The sequence below is a fragment of the Limanda limanda genome, chromosome 12 (genome assembly GCF_963576545.1).
Source record: "Limanda limanda chromosome 12, fLimLim1.1, whole genome shotgun sequence".
Taxonomy (NCBI): domain Eukaryota; kingdom Metazoa; phylum Chordata; class Actinopteri; order Pleuronectiformes; family Pleuronectidae; genus Limanda; species Limanda limanda.
Genome location: NC_083647.1, coordinates 18,374,761 through 18,399,528, shown reverse-complemented (window position 1 = coordinate 18,399,528; position 24,768 = coordinate 18,374,761). Strand labels below are relative to the sequence as shown.

The window sequence follows — 24,768 nt, the reverse complement described above, 5'->3', positions numbered from 1 at the left end:
AGAGAATGGACCCTTTATATTTAAATACTTAATATTCAAATTGGGAGCGGGTCCTCTTTATGGAGGCTGCCCTGTTTTTTACAGTAACCCAAACTGGACAAACTAATCCCCTTTTGAGTTTTGAGGACAATGGAAGGCTTCCACATGTTCTCTCATGTTTGGAAAGGGAGGGTGAGGTGAAGAGTGATCAGCTGCAACTTCGCTACTAGATATCAATAAATCGTGCACACTGAACCTTTAAAACATAGGTAAATACACACTCTCATTCTGGTAACAAGTATAACAAAATCTAAAACACAATTAAGTGTCGCATTAACTATTCCACACCTCTGCTTCCTCGAGTCCTGTGACTTGTGATGCCTCCACATTTGCTCTGTTGGTGTGCACCGGCCAAACTTGTGGGTGTTCGCGATGGTGAAGCTTTGCCCAATAAAGATCATGTGCGTGTGTGTGTGTGTGTGTGTGTGTGTGTGTGTGTGTGTGTGTGTGTGTGTGTGTGTGTGTGTGTGTGTGTGTGGCATTTGACTCCCTAATCCAAACACTGTGGTTTTTGGAACACGTCAGTCCCTTTGCCAAATTTTTGATGGATTCCCAGTTGGCCGCAATTTCTCCATTTTAAATTTAAATCCCTTGCTCTTTAAAAAATGCAGCGACAAAAGAAAATATGATGCATTCAGGTGTTTAATTAGTTGAACAGTTTTCACAGAGTTCTGTGTTGCTCAATGCCATAAATGTGTTCACGTATAAGGATGAGAGCATATGAGAAACACTTTATAATTGAAAGCAGTCCAATGAGACACGACCATTACCCACAATTCGAACATTGCCAGTTTAATTAACACGTCTGATACTTTAAAGAACAAAGTAAACAGTAGGAGCTCAACAGGAGTAGAAATTGTCAATAGGCTTCTTTGCTTGATTATATAAGTTTGCACTGGTGTATATAATGAAAGTCTGACGGTCACTCCTCATTAATGTTTGCTGAATTCTCTCTTCTTAACTGACTTGAGGTCGTATAAAAAGGTAAATGTCAGGTCAAATCCATTTTATTATTTGCCATCTGACATTAAATTATATCTACTTCTTCTTATTCTTATTCAAACTGACTTAGAGCTGAGCTCAAACAGCGAAGTTGATTAAAAGGTACCCTGTGGAGTTTCTCACCACCACTTCATGGCGTTCTGAAGCCAAGTGGGTCCCTGTTATGTTTGTTCCTTCCTGCCGATGGCTTTCACATCATTTAACTGAGGAAACAGGATGTGGCCAGGGAAGGCAGAGCAGAAGAAGACTACTAACATGTATGCAAATAATGCAGAGATTTAAAGAAATAGTTTATGTAGCTTATATATTACCTTGAGGAAGTAATTTAGGATTTATTTCATCTCAACACAAGAGTGCAAACAGAAACTTTGTTTACAAGAAAACTCAACATGTAGCTTAAGCAGATCAACAGAAGACTTAACGTCAACTATTTAAATATAAATTAAGTGTTTATCATCCTACTTTTCCTGCCAAAATACCAAGCATCTATTTACAAACTCTAAACTGCTGCCTCTGTGTCATATGTGAATATAAACTGATCTTTTTGGTTGTTACGTGCACCCAGGAGATAATGTTTGCAATCCTGTCCGTTTGTTTAAATGTTTTTTGCATGTTTATTCAAGTGGCCAATCAGACTTGGAAAAGAAATTCACTCTCTAAAGTGCCCTTAAGAAATCTAATAATGTCAAATTGCTTTTTAGATCATGATGGGTTTTTAAAATCATTTCCAACATTTAATAGAGGAAACGATTAAGAAAGACAGAGACTGGAGAGTTGTCAGGGCAAATGTTCACCTTCTTAATCAAATAAATGTTTCTGAAAGTCCTGAGTTGTACAAAAATGAAAGAGCAACTTCCTATTATCCTCCGCCCCTGTGAAAAACTGAGGAACATCGTCAATCTGAATAATACGAAACCTCAGTTTCCGACTCAAACACACCTAATGACAAGTGTTCTTACATAAACACATTTTTTCCCTTTTCTCTGTTCAGGACAGGCTAATGGGGATATGAGGTCACATTCACACCCACACACAAACAAGGTGAGTCACAAAGGAAACCTCCTCTCCACTCATACGGAACATCATCAAGCCCAAACACAGGCCGAGGCGAGCGGCATACGGAGCGTGGCAGACTTTCAGCTATGACTTATTACTTGGGGGGGGAGCAAAACAAATAAACTGTGAAATAATGAAGAGACAAAAGACGAATGAGGAGAAACCTGCCACACCTATGAGCCGCCACATCTTTTCAAGTCAGCCAACCATGCATGTAGAGGACCACACAACCACACGTCTGCAGAAACCACTCGCACAAAGAGAGCGATCAACAACAAAAAAAAGCATGCATATTTCTGTGTGGGTGTGTGTTTGTGTGCAGTTGAGTGTGAGCCAGACTCCAGCTGAGAGGGGAAGCAATAGCAATTCCCACTGACCTGAAAACTAGCTTGCCAGCCACCTCAAAATACTGAGGCAAGGGGAAAAAAAGAGGGAGAATGTCAGTGGGCACGAAGGCGATGAAAATACAGAGGGCGAGATTTAGAAATACCGCAGAGTGGCCCCTGCGTAGAAAAGACACACACACACACACTCACAGGTGCAGCGAAGAATTATGGGAAGGCACAGGCCCCGACAAACCTTTGTACTGCCGGCTCAAGTGAAAAGAAAGAGCGAAAGACGAGATAGACAGACAGAAAAGAGAGGAAGGGATCGTATATGCTGCAAGTGCACACACCCAAACAGGACAAAAACAAAAAAGTGTGTGTGTGAGTGTGTGTGTTTAAGTGTTGAGTGTGACTTTGTATGGCTGTGTGGATGTGTGTGGGAGTGCGACCCCCTTTTTGCCTTTTGTGACTCCCCGAGGTTCCCCGCGGTCAAGAGCGGATCCTCTTTCTCTCTCGTGCCCTCTTTTCATACACTCATTCCCCCTCTTTTTTTTTTATACACTCACTCCTCGTTCCCTCCCTCTCTTTTAGCCCGGGCGCTGAATGGCCCCCACTCTCTGATGAGTGACTGATGAATGAAGTAGCTCTTTGAAGTCAAGAGTCACAGCAAGGCTGGTCAAGCATGAAGAGATGTCGGACAAAAAAAAAAAAAAAACGGCAGAGAGAGATGGGAGAAAGGAAGGGAGGAGAGGAAAAGAAAAACTGGTGAGGAGGAGGGGGGGTAATTCAACAAGGGAAAACGTCAAACAGTGAGGATCCATAAAGTCGGTGAGGGACGGAAGCAGAATGTCTGTGGCAGAAAGGGAGAGTGTGTGAGAGAGAGCATGCTCTGCATTTTTTGCATGAGTGCCTCTGAGTGTTTGCATTGTGGAGCTCGACATGCAAAAGGGCCAGAATCACGCAAATGGGAAATAACCCAAGACCTGATGAAGAGTCATGTTTCTGGAACACACTCTCTGGACTCCACTGCACTGCCTGCAGGTCTCTGGGTTTTCATGAGCCTCAGATGCCTCCACTCGCTCAAGCATGGGGGATAAATCTTTTGAAACAATACACCTAACAGTGCTACCACACTTTTATTTATACCATTACACCTTTTGGGAGGTTTTACAAGTGCTTTCTGCCAATGAAAATCCTTTCAGTCTCATATCCTTTATATTTGTCTTTGTTTTAATGAACTTCTTTATTACTAATCTCCTACAAACAGATTCTGTATGTGAATGTGCAGTATCTGTAGGCGAGGGACAAGATTTAATAAATGTATCTGCATTAATATGTAGCTGTTGATGCATATCGGTGTTTTGGGTGTAGAATTTGAAGACTGTGAAAAAGGGTTTGGCCTGGATAACTAATAGAAACCCTCCCAGAAACCCTTCATTTTTACCTTCACAAGGATGTCAGTGTACAAACGGGATTGTTACACTTACTTCCCTAGTTAAGTAAAGCCTAAATTAGAGTAAACATAATACCTAGTTGACTAACGGACGCTTCTCTGAGTACAACCTTCTTCGCAGTGACACTGTTCCTTCTAAAAGCTTTTCGGTGCTCGGCACTTAAAGGCTCCTCGGTAGTGAGGGGAACATTTGTTCAAAACCTTTTGAGCTACCACCAACAATTTCTTGGCTTTCAATAAGGTTTGACACCAGCGTCTATGCCCATTTGCTGAAGGGAATATGACATTTAGATGACAGCGTAGTGACAGGCAGCCAGTCAAAAAGCTGTTTGATAGTTATTGTTTTGGCCTGATTTGTCCATTATATGTAATAAGAGAGGGAGATGCTCAGCCAAGTCAAATTTTGACAGCAAGCAGAAACCAAAGAGGAACTGTAAGTGATTCAAACATCTCAGGCTGCCATCAGCCAGTCTGGTGCCTGGTGCCCACTGAGTAATCCACTAAAGACACATTCTCCTGTCAGCAGTTGGAAAGTGATTTTGAACCGTAAGTTTGTCTTATCTTACATCACATAACAGTGGCTGTAGCTCAGGAGGTTTTATCAAGATGGACAACATGTCTCCATTTCCTCCAACAATCTGGAAAAGACACCAAAAAAATCGACAAACTATCTAAAATGATTTGAAGCCTTTTCTCTCTATTTGTATCTACTTTAACACACAGAGGCTTTCTAAATTCAAGATCCTACTCAAAATAGTCTGGCCTCAGTGGGACTGGCTTTTCCCTTCCTATTAAACTCTTAAAAGCCAGTCTGTGTGCGTGTTAGGACAACCCAAGGCAAATTCTGAAATATTGATATATTCGGTATCTTTTTTTCCGTGTACTAATCCTCTGAATGTCACAACAGTGTGCTTTGCATGCGCCACAGCTCCTGGAAGTGAACCAATAGATTTCCATCCTTTATGTGCCAGCCTAACATAAAGTAAAAAGGAAATTGGAGCAGGTGGAGGTTTTGATTCTTTGATTCTTTCAAAGACACTGACAGACTACATGAGGTTGTCAGTGGACATTTTACATATTTTGAGGGATCAAACTGGCAATTTCATTCTTACAAGACTTTTTCTTAACGTGTTCTTATTAGGTTTCACAGCAGGTTTTTAAATTAGTTGAGAAGCTGACTGGCTATAAAAAGGCCCACACTCTAGTTTCCCCTTTGTAATTTAATCTGTTCACAAGAGGCAAGTTAGCACCGACAGAAATATATGTAGATATATAATTATATAGGGCTTCTCCATCATACAGCTCCCCAGAGTGAGCACTGCACTGCTCCTGTGTTTATCTCGATATCACATCAGATCAGATCACTGGCGGATAAAAGCACTTCCTGACGCATCACTTCCTCTCTCTGGAGGAAGCTGACACGCGTTGGGAACCCAAAACGACAGCGCGCTGGCAGGGAGGATGAAGAGGTGAAAGTTTTTTTTGACAAAAGACAGAGACGGAATCCAGGGAAGCAACGGGGTATGAAGGGGGGGAAACAGCTGTTGAAGGTGGATGAGAGAGAGAGAGAGAGAGAGAGATAGAGAGATAGAGAGATAGAGAGATAGAGAGATAGAGCGAGAGAGAGAAAGAGAGAAAGAGAGAGAGGGGTGAAACCTAAATACTCGTGGCCCAGATCGACGGTGTCACACATGGAGAAGAGGAGGAGGAGAAGAGAGAGCGCAGCGAGAGACAAAGAGGTGAAGAGACACTAAGAATAGTATAACTGGATTAGCTTTAACACTGACCTTTATTCAGCAGGATGACACCACCTCACTGTCTCAATTGCTTTTTACAGCAGCTACAGACCTGTCCTACTTTCTCACAGTTCTCACTTGACTCCTCAACGATTAGTTTTGAAATTTACAGATGAGGTGACGTTGTTTCTGTTTCTTAGGGAAAATAGTTTGTATATGAGGAGGGGTTACTTTGGTTGTTTGCCGACTGGTGACCCTCCTTACTGCACATTCAAGTCTGAACTGGTGCACATTGCTCAACTGAAGATGTTTTCCCGAAAAGGAGAAGCATCCCTGTGAGTCATACAGCGAGCTGAAGTGAAAGCAGAGCTTCGAGGATCTGTTGCTGCGGTACAAGCTCCTCCACTTCCTTCACGGCAAAAGTAACACCGAAATTTGTAATAATGTAAAAAGATTACTCATCCGATGCATTGAGCATTCCTCAACACTTTATTGAAGAGATCACTCCATATGCTATGTAGTTTTGGGATAAATTACCTAATATAAAGGCTTAATATTTGTGTTTTCAGCAGCCTTTGACAAACATAATTTCCCACAGGCCCTACGTCATTGCAGAGTTAACACCGTCATGGTGCGACAAAAGCAGCCAGTCTATTGGCGAGCTGAGAAAAACACAACCAGTTCAGACAGGTCTGAAATGTAAGAGAGGATTAAAACTGTGTTTTCAGAAAGCAGCGAATACAATAGAGGAGAGTGATGGTGAGAATTGTACATATGGAAAATAGTAAGAGGGCAGTGAAACAAACTTTGATAAATGACAGAAGGTTTCAAGGTTTCAAATGTGTTTAAATATCAAAGTAAACCCCAGCAACATTCCTTCACAGAAATAAAAGAAAGAAATGCTAAAGAGTGCTGATTTCCAGTCATGACAGCTTTTGTATTAATTCATATAATTGGTTTTATTATATATAGGGTAAAATCAGTCTTACTTTCTTTAGCCTCATCTAAAGCTGCAGTAATTGTCACAAGTCAAAGTGAGATGTAGCTTAAAGCTCTATAGAAAGAAACTGCATTCACATACCCTCGTGCTTTTTGTGAAGAGTAATGCCTGATACAAACAGACCCTTATGTAATGTAGATCACCAAGTACTGCCCTGATTTCAGTAAAGAAAATAGACAAATAAACACAATACCAACATGGGTTTTAGAAGTTTGTGATTTAAGATGTTGCTCATTTGATTTAGCTTCGGGTACGAGAACAGACAGAACACACATCAAATCACCGGACTGACGAGTGAACACCGATCCCACAAACCACACATTCACACGGCATGCACCCGGACACATGCAATCCTCGCTTGAATGCACAAACGAAGGCAGAGGAGACACACACACACACATGAACAAGCAGACACACACACGGGCAAGCAGACACACACACACAAAAACGTTTGCAGCTTCAAAAAGGAGCAACTGTGGCGATCCCCAGCTCGGCCCTGGAGTGAAACAGACAGGCCAAGTGTAGCAGAACGAGGAATCTCTGTATTTTTCTTTTCTCCTTTCACTCCGTCTTTCCATGAATGGTATCAGCACTTTAGCTGTTCTGGTGGGACCGTTACATGCACACACACACACACACACACACACACACACACACACACACACACACACACACACACACACACTCACACAGACAAAAGACACTGAGGTCTTGGGATGGCATCCCGGTCAGAAAAATGGAGAGACCTGATGGGAAAACAACACGACGAGGCGTGGAGGGATGCAGACACAACGCTAGCATTCATTCCCCTTTTTTGAGAATTAGTAAAAGTTAACCTACTGTGTCTGTGTGTGCGCCTAAAGAGGAGACAGTCCAAATCAGTAAAAACTCCTCCCCCTAATTCAAAGAGGCAGTACGGGATTTGCATTTTTCCCACAATTCAATTAACACGCTTGTCAGCCTCTTCTCTCCGTTCACATGCCTCCTTTGGCCATCTCTCTCTCACACACACATACACAAACACAAACACTCTCCCACAGCAACACACCAGCTTCATGAATAGATGCATTTATTCATAAACACATGCATGCAGAAAATAGATGCATTTATGTGTTTGTTTATAGAGCAATCCATGGACGTCAGAGGGAGGCATGGTGAGAAGCTGCCGGGTCACATCCTGTCTGGACTTGTCACATCCAAGGGGACATGAGAGGACAGTGCGGTTAATGAACGCACAGAGCGGTCCCCGGGGATGTCTTTCTCTCCTCTGTCCTTCTCCATCTCAGCGGGAAGGAGGGAAAAGGATTGAGGGAGGAGGGCCATCAAACAATAAGGCACCGTGGGGTGTGGGTGGTAAAAGAGAGACAGACACTCAGGGTCGATAACGTGGCAGGACGATCAGACGAGAGACGAGGCCAAACCCCTGACTCAGAAACCAGGATCTGAGATCAGCTCTGGACGCGCTGACATTGCCGCTGGGCCGGCTAATGACTGCAGCTCGCCTCTTGTCTGATTAATGGCCTGTAATCCCATTCTCGTTCTAGCATTCCGCAGCACCGCTCATTAACGGCCACAGAAATGTCCACTAATCAGTCACGTCGCTTCGGGGCTAGCACGGCTAATGCTAGGCTAGGCTAATCAACGGGCGGTAATCCTGTTGGTGGAGCTGCTGCGGCGTAGCACCCCTCATTACCAGCCATAGAAATGTCTGCTAATCATTCTCCGCACGGCTATTTGTCCACGGGGCCGCGGAATCCGTCTGGTGGTGGTGGTGGTGGTGGTGGTGGTGGGAGGAGGCGGATGGGGGGGGGGGTGACATTTGACAGTTGGCAGCTGAGCGTGGAAGAGAGAGAGTGACACACGGAGCCGCGGAGGCTGTGTAATGATTAGGAAATGCATCAGCATGGCTTTTCTTTACTACTCTCTCTCTCTCTCTCCCTCCCTGTCTGCCGTCTTTGTACAGCCAGAAAGTCTCCGCTCTGTGTCAGCGTCGTTCAAAGTTTTATCAATCAATGAAGAACCCTTGCCAATCCATAATGGCTAATCAATAATGAAGGCTTGCAAGGCAGAGCCGAGATAACCCTTCACGGGAGAAGCAGCCGAGACAGTCGTCAGCGGGCGGTCGGGCGAATCCCTCTCCTTGTTCTGTCTTTAAGATGCACTGAGGTGAGACAGCCGGGGCCAAATCAATAGCGACATCGGCCTTAACTCAACTTGACCGTGCCGGTTGGGATTCTGGACAGTTTCAGTTTGATGTTGAGTGTGTGATCCTACAATGAATACAAGAACACCACAGACTTTAAGCAACACTTTGACTTTAATCGGGGCCGTTCAGTCAATCTGCGATTCCAGACGCTGGGAATGGCAGCGAGGCAAACCACCGCCCCGTGTGTGACCACGTACCCCTCCGGAGCTGGAGTGTCTCAGCTCTGCCCGGCGAGGTTGGTAAGTTATGGTGACCTGAGGCTGAACCTCAGCTGAACTCTTGTAGTGGAGAGGAAGCGGTGGTGTAGGTAAGAGAGCCCTGTCAACGCCCGCCTCAAGCTACTGAAGAGGAAAACACATAGGGGCCATATCTCACCCTTTTATGTGTGAGGTTGTGTGTGAGTCGACCAGCGTTTCACTGCATTGTGAAGGGCAGAGCATAAAACACAAAGAGCCACTTACTCACCCACATCATCAGCAGTTGGTGAGCTGATCCGGTGCTGAATTAAGGCTATAATTAGTGATCCACCATCGAGGAATAATTATGATCATTTATTTTAGCTCGCAGACAACATAACATCTAAGCCTATAACAGAAAACATTATATAGTAACACCTTACGGGTGTTGTCGATGAGGTGATTGTCGTTATAAGCAAACTGAGCAGAGCTGTAACCGAAGATGATTTCCAACCTGTGGGTCAGGAAACCACCAAAGGGACATAATGTGATTTTAACAAGAGATGGGATGATTAGCAAGTTTGGAAATTAGAAACCGTTTCAAGACTTTTTGGGTAATTTTACGTATTAAAGACAATTCATAGTCTATTCATAGATCCCTATGTGGACGTCAACATGCCTCGACTGCCCGTGTTGACAGCAAATGCTAGTTAAGTGTAATCAGAGGCCAAAAGACCAATTTGAGACAGACACACCAGTCAACAATGTGGACTCTGTGACCATCTTTTGCTTATTATTTTACCAAATTAGATTAAAATTATATTGCTTCATGTTGAGCACACTAAAAAATCCAGTTAATAGGAGGCGAACATTCCAGAAAGCGTCACATTTTCTGCACTTAACTGCCTCTGCACTGGCCATTCACATACCCAACATACACGTGTTGCTGGTGTTAAACCATCACAAGTAATCCCAGCTCGAGCCAGGTTTCCAGTCAGAGAGGCAGACTTATTCTGTTTGAGCCGGGTAAACAGGCGAGGACTGAGTGGCTGGAGGGATGTGGGAATGTTTGTTGGGAATGCTGCTGGACCGCGGTGCAGCCGCAGTTGCAGGATGAGCGGACGTAACCAGCTTTGGAGCGCCTGGCCGCCAGCGCTTAAACCCGGCTAATCTGATTGGATTAACACCGACCTGCCTGGCTACACATGGGCGCGCACACACACGCACGCACTTGTATAGACACGGTCGCATTCACACAACTCACTCACAGAATCTCACACACAAACATTGGTGCTATATGCCAATCAGCACGGGCTGCATCTGCGGCTTCCTGGAGTTCATCTGGATTCTGAGTTGTGCTGTTTGGCTGATGGCACCATGCTGGGCGACCACATGCACACGCATCCAATCTCATGCCACACACACCCACACACACAGACACACACACACTAACACACAGACACACACCATCTCAGAGTGCAGTGTTTTGTGCTGTGAATTTAAAACAGACCCATTGAAAGCAGAGTAATGCCCATTGCCTGACAACCGTACTAATTGACTAGCCCCCTCCCCAGCAATGAAACGTTTTCACCCCTCCATCTTTTATCTTTTCAATCATTCCCTGACAGCTTGCCTCTTGTCCCACACTCATCCCATCATCTTCCCCATATTACTCTTCATCGCCTCCATCTACTCCTCTGTCCCCCTCTCCTTGCCCCCATCGTCCTGCAACCCCCCAGCCCCCCTCCTCATACTCCTACATGTAATCATTCATTAGAACCAAGGCAAGTTGTCCATTAGGCAAAGCGGCCATTTTGGAAATTGCAGCAAATCTTCCATGAAAAGACATTTCCTCTAATGCAGTAGTCACGCTCGGAGGGGAAGGGAGAGAAAGATGGCAAGAGGAGAGAAAGAAAGACAGAGGGGGTAGAGATGGAGAGAGGAGAAAATCGAGAGGGGGGGGGGGTAAAGTGAAGGAGAGAGAGAGAGAGAGTGCGAGCCCCCGGCCATAAAGCCACCAAGCAGAAAGCAAGCCTGCTGTTTGATTAGAGAGTGACACCATCACGGAGGGTTGGCGGGAGGGAGGGAAGGATGGAAGGAGAAGGAGGGAAAGTGTTTTAGAGGGGAAGCAGAGGGGATGAGGAGGAGGCAGGAGAGAGAGAGAGAGCTGGAGATAGAGAGAAAAAAGCAGGGAGCGATTTGAGAGAGGACCGAGATAGAGGCAGTAAAATTAGCCCCATCACTTCGCCTACCAAGACGCTCTATGACACACTAGGATTAAAAACAAACACACACACTCGAGATGTGAACACACACACACACACACACTCTCACACAGGACAGATGGTATTCCCCATCTGAGAGTGTGGCTCTAATTTGAGCAAAGTGATAGGAACCTCCTTAACCAATTAGAGGCCTCATTTCTAAGGCCATGCATTAGGGTCTGAGTGTTTGTTTTACACACTCATTAATGTGTGTGTGTAGGTGAAGGGGTGGGGGGGGGGTCCTGTGGGATGAGTGGAAAACATAAAAATTGATGTAAAAGGTGGCAAATGACAAATAAAATCGGAGAGGCGCTCTATTCTCCCACAATGCAACAGTTCATCTCCATCTCACCTCCTCACAAATCAAACCTCTCTCTCCTCTTACCGACCATTCATCCCAGTGCCGCTCGCCCCTTCTTAATGCTCCTTCCTCTAAAGCTGAGACATTTGTCACCGGACCAAACTGAAGAATTCTTTTTTCCTCTCCCACAATTTATGATAAATGGAATTTGTGTGAAAAAATGCTTTAATGCTCTTGTGAGGCAGAGGCATTTTGCAGAAATTGTGCTATCGTACAGATTCAAGACACAATACAGCCGACAACAAGCCGTGTGAACGTTACAGTATCAACACAAAACACATCAATAGAAGCTGTGCAGATTCAGAAAGCTCAGAAATACCAGAACAACTGTCGCTCTCATGCATGGAAAGGGGGAAATTGTCAGGATTACACTCCCATTATACTGTGCTTTACAATTTACACACAAGTTCCAGGTTGGCAAGCACACATATTTTGCAGGATTTCTTCTGCTTCTTTCTATGTCAGGAAATGGAATAAATGTGTTGATGTTTGGACAAAAAAAAAAAAATCAATGTGAGCACGTTCAACCTGAGCTCCAGAAACAGGTGATTGATAATGAAAACAATCATTTACAGCCTGAAACCTAAACTCATCTCTTGGTTTTCGTCAATTCTTATTATAGATATTAAAAAGCCTTGAATTTGTTTTCCCATTTTTCCCCTGTGGACGCGTGTGTTTTTCTTGTTATTCAGAATAGGTGGAATTTATGTGCTGGAATCCAGTTAGGAAATGTTCTTAATTCATGTTTTATTTTTGCAGTGTTTGAGACGTTTGTGTAAAATGCACTTGACAGTTGGATGAGAACACAGCTGCAGAGAGAGAGAGAAACCACGGATCTCAGCTCAGTGCGGCTGCTGCTGCCGTGGTCAGAGATTTCAAGATTGTCAGCTTGGTCCCCCACCCCTCCTTTTCCTGAAAAGTTCAAGACCCAGCTCCAAACCATTTCCTCCTCTTATGTGGTCAGGTATGTGTGGAGTGTGAGCCACCGAAATCCACTGGAGCAACAGACTGTTTATCTCCACCACACCGGTAATACGCACGGCCGATTCGAAGGCTACGCACACAACACCGTGCCAAAGGAATCCCTCACCACTGCTCAGTAAACACAGATGATCTCTTTCACACTTTCTTTCCCCGGCCTCTTCACCATACTGCTACTGCCCTCGAGACAAATGTCCCCTAAACAAGCACCGCAGCACCGGAGAGCCAAGCAGAGAGGGAGCCGAGGTCCTCTAACGTCCTCAGACAGGAGGAGACACGGAGAGGAGCGTGCGATGAGTCAGAAAAATAAACAAAAATAGGGAGGAGAGACGCAGAGTGGGGTTTTTCAGCTTCTCTTCATAGTTCATTGCCGCAGCGATTCCCTTCTCGTCCCAGTGGAAGTGGAGCTGCGTGTAACGCGGAGGAGCAGCATTGTTTCTCTTCAGGGTGCTATTAAGCTTACAGTCCCTTGTTTCTTCTGTCAGGAGTGAGAGGAGAGTCGATTACACCGGGAGGCAAGATCCTCTCTCTCTCTCTCTCTGCTGCGCTCACGGAGGATCGCTCTCATCCACTCTGCCTGGCTGTCTCTTTCTGTTCCCCTGGCCTCTTCAGGTGCACACAAACACAAAGACACACACACACACAAAGACACACACACACATCTGGGCTTTGAAAAAGTGCGCACAAAAGTGATGAAAGGCCGTTTATCCTGCGTCCACTGTGATATCTCAGCGCCATGCAGAGGAGCCGGACGCGTTATCACCTATGACCGGGCGGGGGGGTGAGGGGGGCCACGGGAACCAGGACTGACGCCAGCAGCAAATACCAGCGCCTGTGTGTGTACGTGTGTGTGTGTGTGTGTCCCAGCGGTAATAATCACCCGGATTAGAGCGGAGCCAAACCCCCGCAGGGTCCCCACCCCCCCCCCCCCCATCTATTCTCCCCCCCTCCTACCGGCCCTGCCCTGCCCAGCCTGCAGCCCCTGATCCCCCCCCCCCCAGTTGGAGCTGCCATGGGAAGCAGAGCAGCCGGCCCCACACCTCCACCACCACCACCGCCCCTGGCTGCCAGACAGATACAGGCACAGCGCTGGAAAACCCTTCTTTCTTTCTTTCTTTCTTTTCTCCCCCACATTTTTCCCCCTAACCCTCTTTTTTGTTCCTATTGATCATCCAACCGCCGGAATTAAATATTGAACAAGCTCAGGCAAGACAAAGACACACACACTACACCCCATTCAGCCAGCGTACTCCTACACCACAAGGGTGCAGTGAGATGGAAGGTGATACAGCCGTCAATATGTCTGTGTGAGGGACGCAATGTGTTGCCCACAACAATGGGGGGGGGGGGGGGCGGAGAGGGGAAAATGTGTTATAACTTAATAACGACGCACATTGTGTCTGGATACCTTGCAGAGGGGATTGTTTCTGAAGTGCATGTTTCCTGGATGCACCGCCTGCAAAATAAATTCAGCCAAATCCTCAGTGTGGGACTCGATGGGGGGGGGCAAACCCGACACTGGCTCCCATCAACAGTTGTCAGAGCCACTGGTGAGTTCCTGTGGCATTTGGGACAGCACAGGGCTGAATTGTCAATCAACATTTGTCTCTCAACGCGTATTATCAACCCGGCTATTTCCAGAAAGCCGCACACAAAACCTTCCTAAGCACCACAACACAATAATGACCCGATGGAGAGAGAACCCTGTGATTTAGGAAAAACCAAATGTGACATTACCAATTAACCACATAGTGGGACTTGAATGTGTTCAGACATGAGGTTTTATCTCCATTCTATTGCCTCCTGTTAGGCTGCGTACTCTCTTGTGTCCCTGCCACATTCCTTTGGTTTAAATTTGACACAAAATCTATTGCACACTTGTGTAAAAGTTTTGAAATTTTGTGAGAAGAAACCCTTTAATATTTTACCATCTGATGTATTATAATGATCTCTTCAGAGGAAGGAGCCTGCATTAAAGGCTGTGTAGGTCAGAGAATCATGATAACATAGCAATTTTACACTTGTTAAACTTGATTTTTTTTGTGTTGTTTAATATGATTAGACTCATTTTTACAGAAATGCTGCTTGCGTTTTTAGAGTGTATTGACCTCCAGGTGTGTTTTCTACACTGTGGCATCCCTGGAATGCTTATCTAAAAAATGAGATTTGATAAGAAGGGACTGAAGTTTTAAAGTTAAAGTGATGTAATCATGACAGATTCCCACTTTGTGACCACAGGTTACTTCCACACACACACTTCATCTTCCTCCCGATAAGAAGCCAAATCCAAAGGGAGCACACTTCTTACCTCAGCTTCATCAGCTTGTTCTCCTTCTTGTTGAGGACCCCCGGCACACAGTTGGTGAGCTCGGTCCAGTCGGCGTGCAAGCCGCAGCTCCAGCCGGTGGAGAACCGGGAGAAGAGCCAGGTCTCCTTGCGGTTCGGCCGGTAGCAGGTACACTTCTTCTGGCCCGGTCTGCAGTCGCACGGCACCTCCAGGCGGACATTCTGCACCAGGTGCCGGCCGAACGTAGTCCCCCCGGTCTTCTGGATGTGCAAAAACACGATCACGTCCTCGCCTTTGATTTCGAAGTCGATCGTCCTCTCCAGGTCCCGCACGGGGAAGTAGTATTTCTTGACGTAGTGGGGGTCCGGCGTGGGGAAGATGTCCCCCTCGTCCTCCTCCGTGAAGTACCCGTGCGGGGAGCCGAAATTGATCACCCCGGGAGCCACGTACTGATAGAGGATCAGCATGAAACACACGGACCCGACGACGATCAACAAGAATTTGCTGCTCCTCTCGACCATGGTCCTTCCCAGTGCGGTCCCCCACAGCACGCTACCATTTCCCAGTCGAGCCCCCAGCAGGGACCGCGGTGCTCGGCTGCTCCATGCTCGCTCTCCTCCCGCCGACAGGAGGGACTCGCTGGCTGGGTGCTTCTTCTGCTTCTTCTTCTTCGGGGGCTCAAGAAGAGTGTCTGGACCGGAGAAGTTGTCTCATCGTCCACCAGGAGGACCGCTCAGCACCGTGAAGGACGCATTGTGACTCGCTGAGCTGAGCTGAGACACCCCCCCCTCCTCCTCCTCCAGTGGACGACCACCCCCACCCGGTTACTTTACTGTGGTTGTTCCTGGGCTCCGGTCGCACAGACTCACTGCGTCTCCATGGAGCTGCGATCCCCGGATGAAGCGTGAAGAAGAAGAAGAAGAAGGAGAAGGAGAAGAAGAGATCTACCTTTCTACCAACCTCTCTCTCTCTCTCTCTCTCTCTCTCTCTCTCTCTCTCTCTCTCTCTCTCTCTCTATGAAAACACGGTGAAAGGGAGAGTCGCTTTAATTTACTGGTTCACACGTAACGACCGCGTCATCCGCACACAGCCAATAGAAAGTGGCGATAGAAAGATTAATAGATAGATGGATAGATAGATGGATAGATAGATAATAGATAGATAGATAGATAGATAGATAGATAGATAGATAGATAGATAGATAGATAGATAGATAGATAGATAGATAGATAGATAGATAGATAGATAGATAGATAGATAGATAGATAGATAGATAGATAGATAGATCGATCGATCGATAGATAGATATGTAAGCTATTTTATTTAGTGACTTTATTGTCCCAACCAACAATAACCTACCTTCCTATAATAAGGTAGGTAGGTAAGTAGCTAGGTGTGTAAAAAGGTAGGTAGTTACCTACCTATCTTTCATAGGTAGGTAGGTAGTCAAGTAGGTATGTAGGTAAGTAGGTAGGAAGGTAAGAAGGTCAGTATGTAGGTAGGAATGTAAGAAGGTAGGTAGGTAGTCATTTAGGTATAGATAGATAGATAGATAGATAGATAGATAGATAGATAGATAGATAGATAGATAGATAGATAGATAGATAGATAGATAGATAGATAGATAGATAGATAGATAGATAGATAGATAGATAGATAGATGGATAGATAGATAGATAGATAGATAGATAGATAGATAGATAGATAGATAGATAGATAGATAGATAGATAGATAGATAGATAGATAGATAGATAGATAGATAGATAGATAGATAGATAGATAGATAGATAGATAGATAGATAGATAGATAGATAGATAGATAGATTGATAGATAGATAGATAGATAGGTAGGTTAGAAAGTATATAGGTAAGAAGGTAGGTAACTAGGTAGGTGAGTAGGTAGGTAGGTATCATAAATCATGTCCGTTATGACCCTCTAAGATCATTCAGCGTTACAACTGAGAAACCATGATTTCCCATAATCGCTGACAACACTAGCGCTGCTACTACACCAGATTGCGATACTACACACTATATGAAAAGTATTCTCATCTGATAGCTGGTCCACCTGGTTCAACGCTAAAAGCCCTCCTTCTGAAGCTTCAATGGATACTGTTAATTTAATCACTGTTACGTTCCATAGAGATGGACAACACGTCTCCACCTCCTCCTACTATCCAGGTGTAGGTCAATACTTTCCAGCTACATTTATCTAAGAGCTGTAGCTACTTAATTTGCAGATTAATTTTGAGTCTTTACAAAACTTATTAAAGCGTATAAACAATACACTGCTTCAGGCGAGGATGGATCACCATGCTGCCCCAAACCATCTGTGGCCCAGAAGGCTCTGCCTAGCATTTACTTTGTGGTGATTTCATCATTCATAAATGTGTTCAGTGATTTCAAACAACAAAAACTGAAATGAGAGAACTTTTAAGTGGCTCCAGCATTTTTACCCAAATCTTGAAACGCTTTGGTCGGTGGTATTTATGACAAACTGGAGTTGACACGTAACTATTTAAAGTTACCTCTCAGTCTAATGAGAATCTTTAAATTATAAAATGATTTATGAAATAATTTTGTTTTCCTGGTATTAAATGTGAAAATGTATTGTTATATCCCTACTGACATCACATTAAGGTTTTTTGGAGTCATTTGAGCAAGTGTTTCTTGAAGACATTTATTTTCTCATCCAAGAGGCTTCTAATGTACTACAGTGGGAGGTTTCAGGTATTTAACCTCTGTGGGTTGTTACTTATCTTGAGAGTTGTTATGTTAAACATGCAGGTCGTTGATCGCCCTGATCAAGGTGGGTCACCTGAGTAAAGGTGAGAATGACTGTTGATACCAGTAAGTCCATGTAGAACCTCTGAAGATATTTTGGACCTGGATGACTGAGAACTTCAACATATTCCCATCTCTACTTCTTAAAACGTGTATTTGTATAGTGTTATGGTCTTATGAATTGTACAAATTTGGGTACAAAACAATATAAAGTACAACATCTTTTGCCTTTTTGCACTTTTCACTATAAAACATTTGTCTTTTATCTTTACTTACAAAACAAACACGGAAATTGTATAATTAGCTCCAGAAAGACAGAAAGCTAGAGTTTGCACACGTAGTGAACAGGTGGATGGCAGCGAGGTCCTTTCACAAGTCAGTCTCAGCTATCAATTGGGAAATTTCACCCTTTTTATAGCATCAAATTAAATTAAAACAGCTTGAAACCCAAATAAGTGGACAATTCAGCGCCATCCCAGTCATTAACATTGAGGATGTTTTATGATCTAAACTGCAGCCAGCCAGCAAGGGGCAATGGAGACGCTTTGGCTCCACTTTTGTCATTTCTCTTTATTTACAGTCTATTGTACAAAAACATGGACATAAATCCTGCAAACAGAATCGTTCTCCAGAATTCAATGTGCAATTCAATTCATGCTGAACCTGTTTTTAACTATTGTGAAATCAATAAAAGGATTTCCTCATCTTATTTATGAGTGCTACTCCCACATTCCAGCCACAAGCAATAACATTTTAGTCACCAACGGTTTGAGTTGTGCAAGACTCCACACTGAGTCACTTGTGAGAAAGCAGGAGTGTCTGACAACCATCAGATCAACCGCTGGTGGTTCACGCTGCTTCTCCCGTTACTACCGCTAGTGGCCAGCACTGAGTCCTGCTCGGGTCCTTCCAATGCAACCCAAACTCCTTGTCAGGCATTTGTGTGTGATTCCCACAGGTCATTATGGCTGGAGCATGTTTTGACTAATCACATCTACAAGTGGAAGGGGTGTTTCCACTGCTGGGTGTGGATCACATCCCAGTGGCTCCACCAAAAACAGCTGACTCTAAATTTTCTTTTCCCCCTTCCACCAGCATCCCAGATGTTCAGCTGTAAAACTCATGCATTTGTTTTTGCAGATTTTTCTTGTGATAATGTGTCAGAGAAAAATGACCAGTTCAAATTCTGTTTCTTTTCAAACGAAGCTCAGTCAGGGAGATCAGTCCAATCAGCAGGCCCCCGGGTGGGAACCCAGCATTGGCTGATGGTAAATGAGGTTGATAAGGAATGAGGCTTGTATATTTTCCCTTTGAGTGGTTTTGGGCTGATGATGTGATGTGTGTTTAGTCTGCCTGGAATTGCCTGTGTGCTTTTCCATGATCTTGATTTCCCCAGGTGGACGTGGATCTCTGAGGACCTGCGCTCGTCCTCCACCTGAAACCACCTGTCATAACTTATATTTCATGTCGGGCAGATATCAGTTAGGCTAAAACCACTCTTCTAAATATACCAATACCTTCTGTACAGTTCACTCAATCACGAGTAGTAAGATGTGGTTTAAAGAAAAAAATAGTTAACAATAAATTTGGATGAGTAAATTTCTCTTTTTTTAATTTACATGTTTGAAATAATAAAAATTTATGAAATAATAAAAATTAATGAAATAAACGACAAAAGACCTGTAAGTTATGGCATTGATAATTACAAATACCGCAGTCTAAATTATTCGGTCAACGCCTGTATTCACAATAATGATATAATTAAAGTACCAAAAGTAAAATAACTCGATTTGATGTATAATGTATTTAATATCACTGGATTACAGGGGCGTTTCTAGGATTGAAAGAAAGGGGGGGCTTAGCCCCTAAGGATGCTGAATGTTTGCGCGCTAATTTGGGGCTGCGGATATCCATTGTTTCAGACAGTTCATAGATTGGTTCAATCAGAAAAACTGTGATTTTTCTCTGTATCTTTGCTTGCAGTCATTTAGTATAAGATGACAGAAGAGACAGAATTTCAGGGTCATTGTGAAATTTGACAACACAAATATGAACTTTTCTCAAATAGAGAGAAATAATTTTCCTGCTTGTAAAGGAAAGACAGATATACTAGTTTTCATATCCGCGTCACTCCCAAATCCTACTTCTTAAAGGGACCACACACAATGGATGGAGAATGGACCTGCCAGTGTCAACTTCTGAGTTGTTTATTTGTTGTATTATGAGCAGAAGGGAATAAGATACACAATACACAAAAATACATTCAAATTATTTCAAAAATAGAATCTAATGCTCAGGAGATTTAAGAAAATGTAATCATGTTTCCATGGCCATAGTCATACTTTGGAAGAACAGGTTAATGACTATATTTAGTGGGAGGAAGCGTCAAAGAATGCCTACTGTTTTTAAATGTGGCAAATCGGTCTATCAGTCTGTTGTGACTCAGTCCACCTAGTATGTCACTTTCTATTGACATGGCTGCAAGACTGTGAAGCCTTTTCTGCCCCATTGTTTTCCGCAGCCAGTGCAGCCGACGCTAGCTAGCTTAGTGTTAACATAGCTCATTACAATATTCCCTTTCATTTGCCTCAAGTAAACCTCAATTTAAGCAGGTAACAATCGTTAACAACTACAGATTGCCACATTCTGTAACTACCTGTACCTACAATTTCACTCTGTGCATCATTTACTATGAGCTAAACTCCTTGGCTGTAATCCTGCTGTCTTGATGAGAGACGTTACTTGGCAGAGTGAGAAAGCCAGCGCAGCAGCGATGCAGACTCCCCAAGGTCCTAGTGCCCGGTCTTTTATTGTTAAGTATGATGAGAGGCTATTGGATTGTAATTTGAAGGGGGAGAAAACATACAAACCAGAAACGCACTCACATATGTAGCATGTTAGAGTTATAAATAACGTGTAAAACAATAGTTAAATTTAAAAAAATAAATAAAAAAAAACAAATTTAAAAAAAATCCCAATAATTATTTGGGGGGGCTGAAGAACTTTTTAGGGGGGCTGAAGCCCCCCTAAAACAGGCCTAACGACGCCCCTGCTGGATTATGATTATTGATGCATTACTGTGTAATCATCACAGATTTTGCAGCATGTGACGTATTGAAACTGCTAAGAAATGATTAAGTGAAAAGCAATAATACAATTTAAAAGTAAAATATCCACCCAGTATTGTATAAATGCAAATTAGAAGTACCTCAAAATTGTGAGAAACAACGTGAGTAAATCTATTATTGTAATGTGTTATGAATTAGTGCTACGTGTTAATAGTTCTTATCTATGACTCAAAGGATAATTGATCTATAAGGCATTGGTAAGTGATTCATTGAACACTAATGAAGCGATTAGTAAGAAGAAATCATAATAAAGGTTGAGACATTAGAAAGTGTCAACCAATTTAATCCTCCGCTTAACATGTGAGTAATTTATTTAGCAAATCGACTCAACTTCCTGAAAAAAAAGAGCAAAGGGATGCACACAAACAACACGTTGCTTTAAATAGACGCTTTTATCTCAGTTGTGTTCCTCTTTGTGTTTGTCTACAGAAGATCAGGCGGAGATCAAAGAGTATTTTTTAAAACATTAGTGAGTTGGCTTCAGCGTGTTGGGATTCCTCTTTTCACTGGTGGTGTTCTCCAGTATGTGTTGTGTGGGCTTCATGTTTCTTATGCTCCTTTATCACAGCTTCTCAGAGGTGAGGAGTCGCTGCTGTTCTCTGTTCGCGTTGCTTTTATAAATGGATTAAAGATTTTGTTACTGTTGGTCCAACAAAACAAGAAATGAGTAAGACACTTGTTTGAGACTTTCTGGAACCACTGATTCTCTACTCATTTCTGGGACTGTGGAGATCAGACAGTTAATCAGAAAAGATATTATTTGGGGGATTTTGCTTATATAGTGGATATTCTACAGCCAAGTCGAGATGATCACCTGAGCGAAGCAGTGAACTGCCTCATGGCCCCGGAGCTCCAGGGGACTCAGACCCTTCAGGCTGTTTCTGTGCATCAACTGGTTTATGCAGCTTCAACTGAAAACTTGTTTGGGGAATATGCATCAGTATCACACAGCCTTCTTTAAGTTTCCGTTCTTTCTGTTGTTATTGTATTTAATTTTATTGTTTCTCGTTGCCTCAATGTTACACAGCTGTTACAAGTTTGTTTTCTGGAATTGAGTTTAATAGACACATAACCAATCTTAGTGTTTACTAGGAGCCCAGTTCAAACGATTTGCCCCAGGGCCCCTTCGTAGCCAAAGCCAAGATTATGAGGTCAAATAAACTGATGATTCGGACCATAAAATGTGTGGAAATTGGGACAGATGCCATTTGCCACATGAGAGATCTTATGAAGCAACAAATATCACATGATAGAAGTTTGATCCAATTGAACGTTTGTCATTTGATTTGCCGAACACTGAAAAAAAGATGAATCGTTAATTTAAAAGGGTTTTCCATCAATCAGTTAATGGACATATTGTTACGCCCCTCCGTTTCCTTTCTTCTACATCTGGTCACATCTGACACTATAAGCTCCTCTGTCCTCCCACACACACACATGTCCTCTGAGCTCACCACAGCCGGGTGGACACCACATGTGCATCACCAAATCCTGAATTTACAAATCATCCCACGTGAATAAACTACATTATGGCGAAACATTAAAAAGATCCGGCTTGGGCCAGTCTGGGTTTGGACTGTTGGCACCTTGATGGATTTTTTTATTTTTGTTATGCTCCCGCTCCCTCACTTCCTGAATCCTGAGATTATACCAGCATGACTGCAGCTGAAGGGGTGCGGGCAGCCAGCATGTGTGAGCCGGGCTCAGTCTTGAATAATTCACCCTGCTTATTTACATGTTCTTTACTTACACTGAAGCAGCAGCCGCCTGTCACACTGCTGTTAAACATACTCATGATTATGACTTCTGCCTTGCCTCTGGCATTACCAAGTTGTATTAAATACTGAGAGATTTTCTGTGAGTGTGCATGTGTATGTGTGTGTGTGTGTGTGTGTGTCTTGCTGTGTTTGTAAGACAGAGAGAAAGCGACTGAGAATATTAATACTGTGTGTTTGGGGGTGTTAACTTGTATATTTGTGTGTGTGTTTGTGTGTGTGTGTTGCTCCCGCCATGCACAGTGTCATTATGAGCGGTGTTACTTAAAGAAGATGGATGTCACAGAGTGTGTTGCCCTCTGGCTCGGGTATAGAGATATGACAGTCTGTTTATCATCAAAACCAGTTTATTGTTGCCTCTGCATAATGATCCGGTTTAGATGGATATTTTCACACTGTTTCCAGAGGCTTTGAGGAGTGTATTACGTCCTGCCTCCGTGTCTCGTACGCACGCATAGTGTCGCTTTGTCTCTCTTGTGCTGGGAAAGTATCACGGACACATTGTGTTAATGAAGTTTGTCTTGTGATAAATACACAGTAGTCGCATACAATGTCTTTACAGGGAGAGAGAGACAACAAATGCATGCCTACACACACATGCAAATATTTACAAATGTAAGAGACCCATGAAATGCCCCCAATTAAAATATGTTCCCCCGTGCTTTAATAAAATAATAAGTGGTCCAAGGATTAGAGTCGACTCTTGTGTTGACACAAGCTAAACATGGTTAATTTGTGGGACTTTTGAGGGAATCTCCGCTCAGGCCTCTAAATGTCCATCAGACAGACAAACACAAACAAACACACGCACACTTGCACACATATCGTGCTCAGACATGCTCGGTCTGTTTTGGCTTTGTTTTTTCATTCAGCCAGCGGTCAGGACTGAATACCGCAGAAAGAAAAACTGAAATTATAGCCAATAGGGCATTAACACACACGCACCCACAAGCAACTTTTCCCAACTTGCATATTTTCTAAACGCTGCAGCATGTTTGTTTGTTCTTTTGTAAAACACACGAGCACAAATTAAACCCAACGAATTAGTAATCTATTTTCATCACGGAGCCCCCGAAATGAATTATAGTCTGAACCTTCGGAGTGTTTCAGACACAAATATTTTCTTTGGATGTGCCTACGGGGGAAGTGCACACTGTAGAAAGAAAACAAAACTGGGCAGCGTGTATTTCCTACATTCCACAGTGTGTGTGTGTGTTAGAGAGAGAGAGAGAGAGTTCATATAGGGAGTTTGAGAGTGTGCATGTTTGTGCGGGTTTATACACGATGTAAGGTCGCAGCCCGTGTGTGTGTGTACGTCTGTTAATTGCTGTGAATGTGTGAAGTGCATTACATGTCATTGTATCGTCAGTGTGAATCAAGAGAAGTGTGAACGCTGTTAGATGTCAGTGCGCTTCTCTGAACCCTGTCTCCGAGACATTATGCTCATATATTATTCATTTGTTTGGTTAATTATGTTCAAATGGAAATGTAATTGCTGCCCGGGTTAAATCCACAGTCAGCGCAGACAGGGCTGTTTTTGTTAGTGGACTTTGACACAGGAGACCGGGGTTCACATCCACAGTCCCACATGTAGGCTCCACAGAATAACTTTGGTTCAGGGTAGGAAAACATTGAGGTCTTGATTATATGATAATGAAATAAACTTGACTTTTTGTTATGCTTTACAACGGAACATTACACTGCATATGATCTTTAAAATTGTTATGCTCTTTAAGAACATTTTTCCAACTTGGTGAATATGTAACAAGGCACAAACTGTTCACACTAGCAGCTGTGTTGTGCTAAATGGTAAGTACAATGCCAACATGCTTCCAAAGGTGAAGCCAAATCATCTTGATTACCCCCTGGTGGCTGGCTGCAGAATAGGTGATAAACCGTTAAATCATTTCATTGTCTTTTTAGGTTGTTATCACACTGAAAAATAAAAGCGTTCATTTTTGCGGTAAGTTTGGTTTTAATTTGTTATTTGATGCTATAAAAACAGGGTGACATGACATGATGACAGACTGACTTGTGATTGGTTGAGTGTGTTTATCAGCAAGACCTTGATACTGTTCATACTTCAAATGAAGAAAGATGGCAGCATCCATCTTAATGTACTGTCTATGTAGCTAATTAGCACTAACTATAAGATAAAGCCTCTGGAAATGTTATAAGTTAACATTTGAATAT

The 24,768-nt window shown here is 43.4% G+C and overlaps 1 protein-coding gene across 1 annotated transcript in view; it reads right to left on the bottom strand.

Moving 5' to 3' along the window:
- The window catches only part of hs6st1a (heparan sulfate 6-O-sulfotransferase 1a), a 52,859-nt gene extending 37,263 nt beyond the window's left edge, over positions 1–15,596 (bottom strand). The window contains exon 1 of the mRNA XM_061082121.1: positions 14,909–15,596. Within this exon, the coding sequence (XP_060938104.1) occupies positions 14,909–15,408 (500 nt within the window). The 5' untranslated portion in view covers positions 15,409–15,596. The remainder of the gene's footprint in view (positions 1–14,908) is intronic.
- Positions 15,597–24,768: the final 9,172 nt, after the last annotated feature.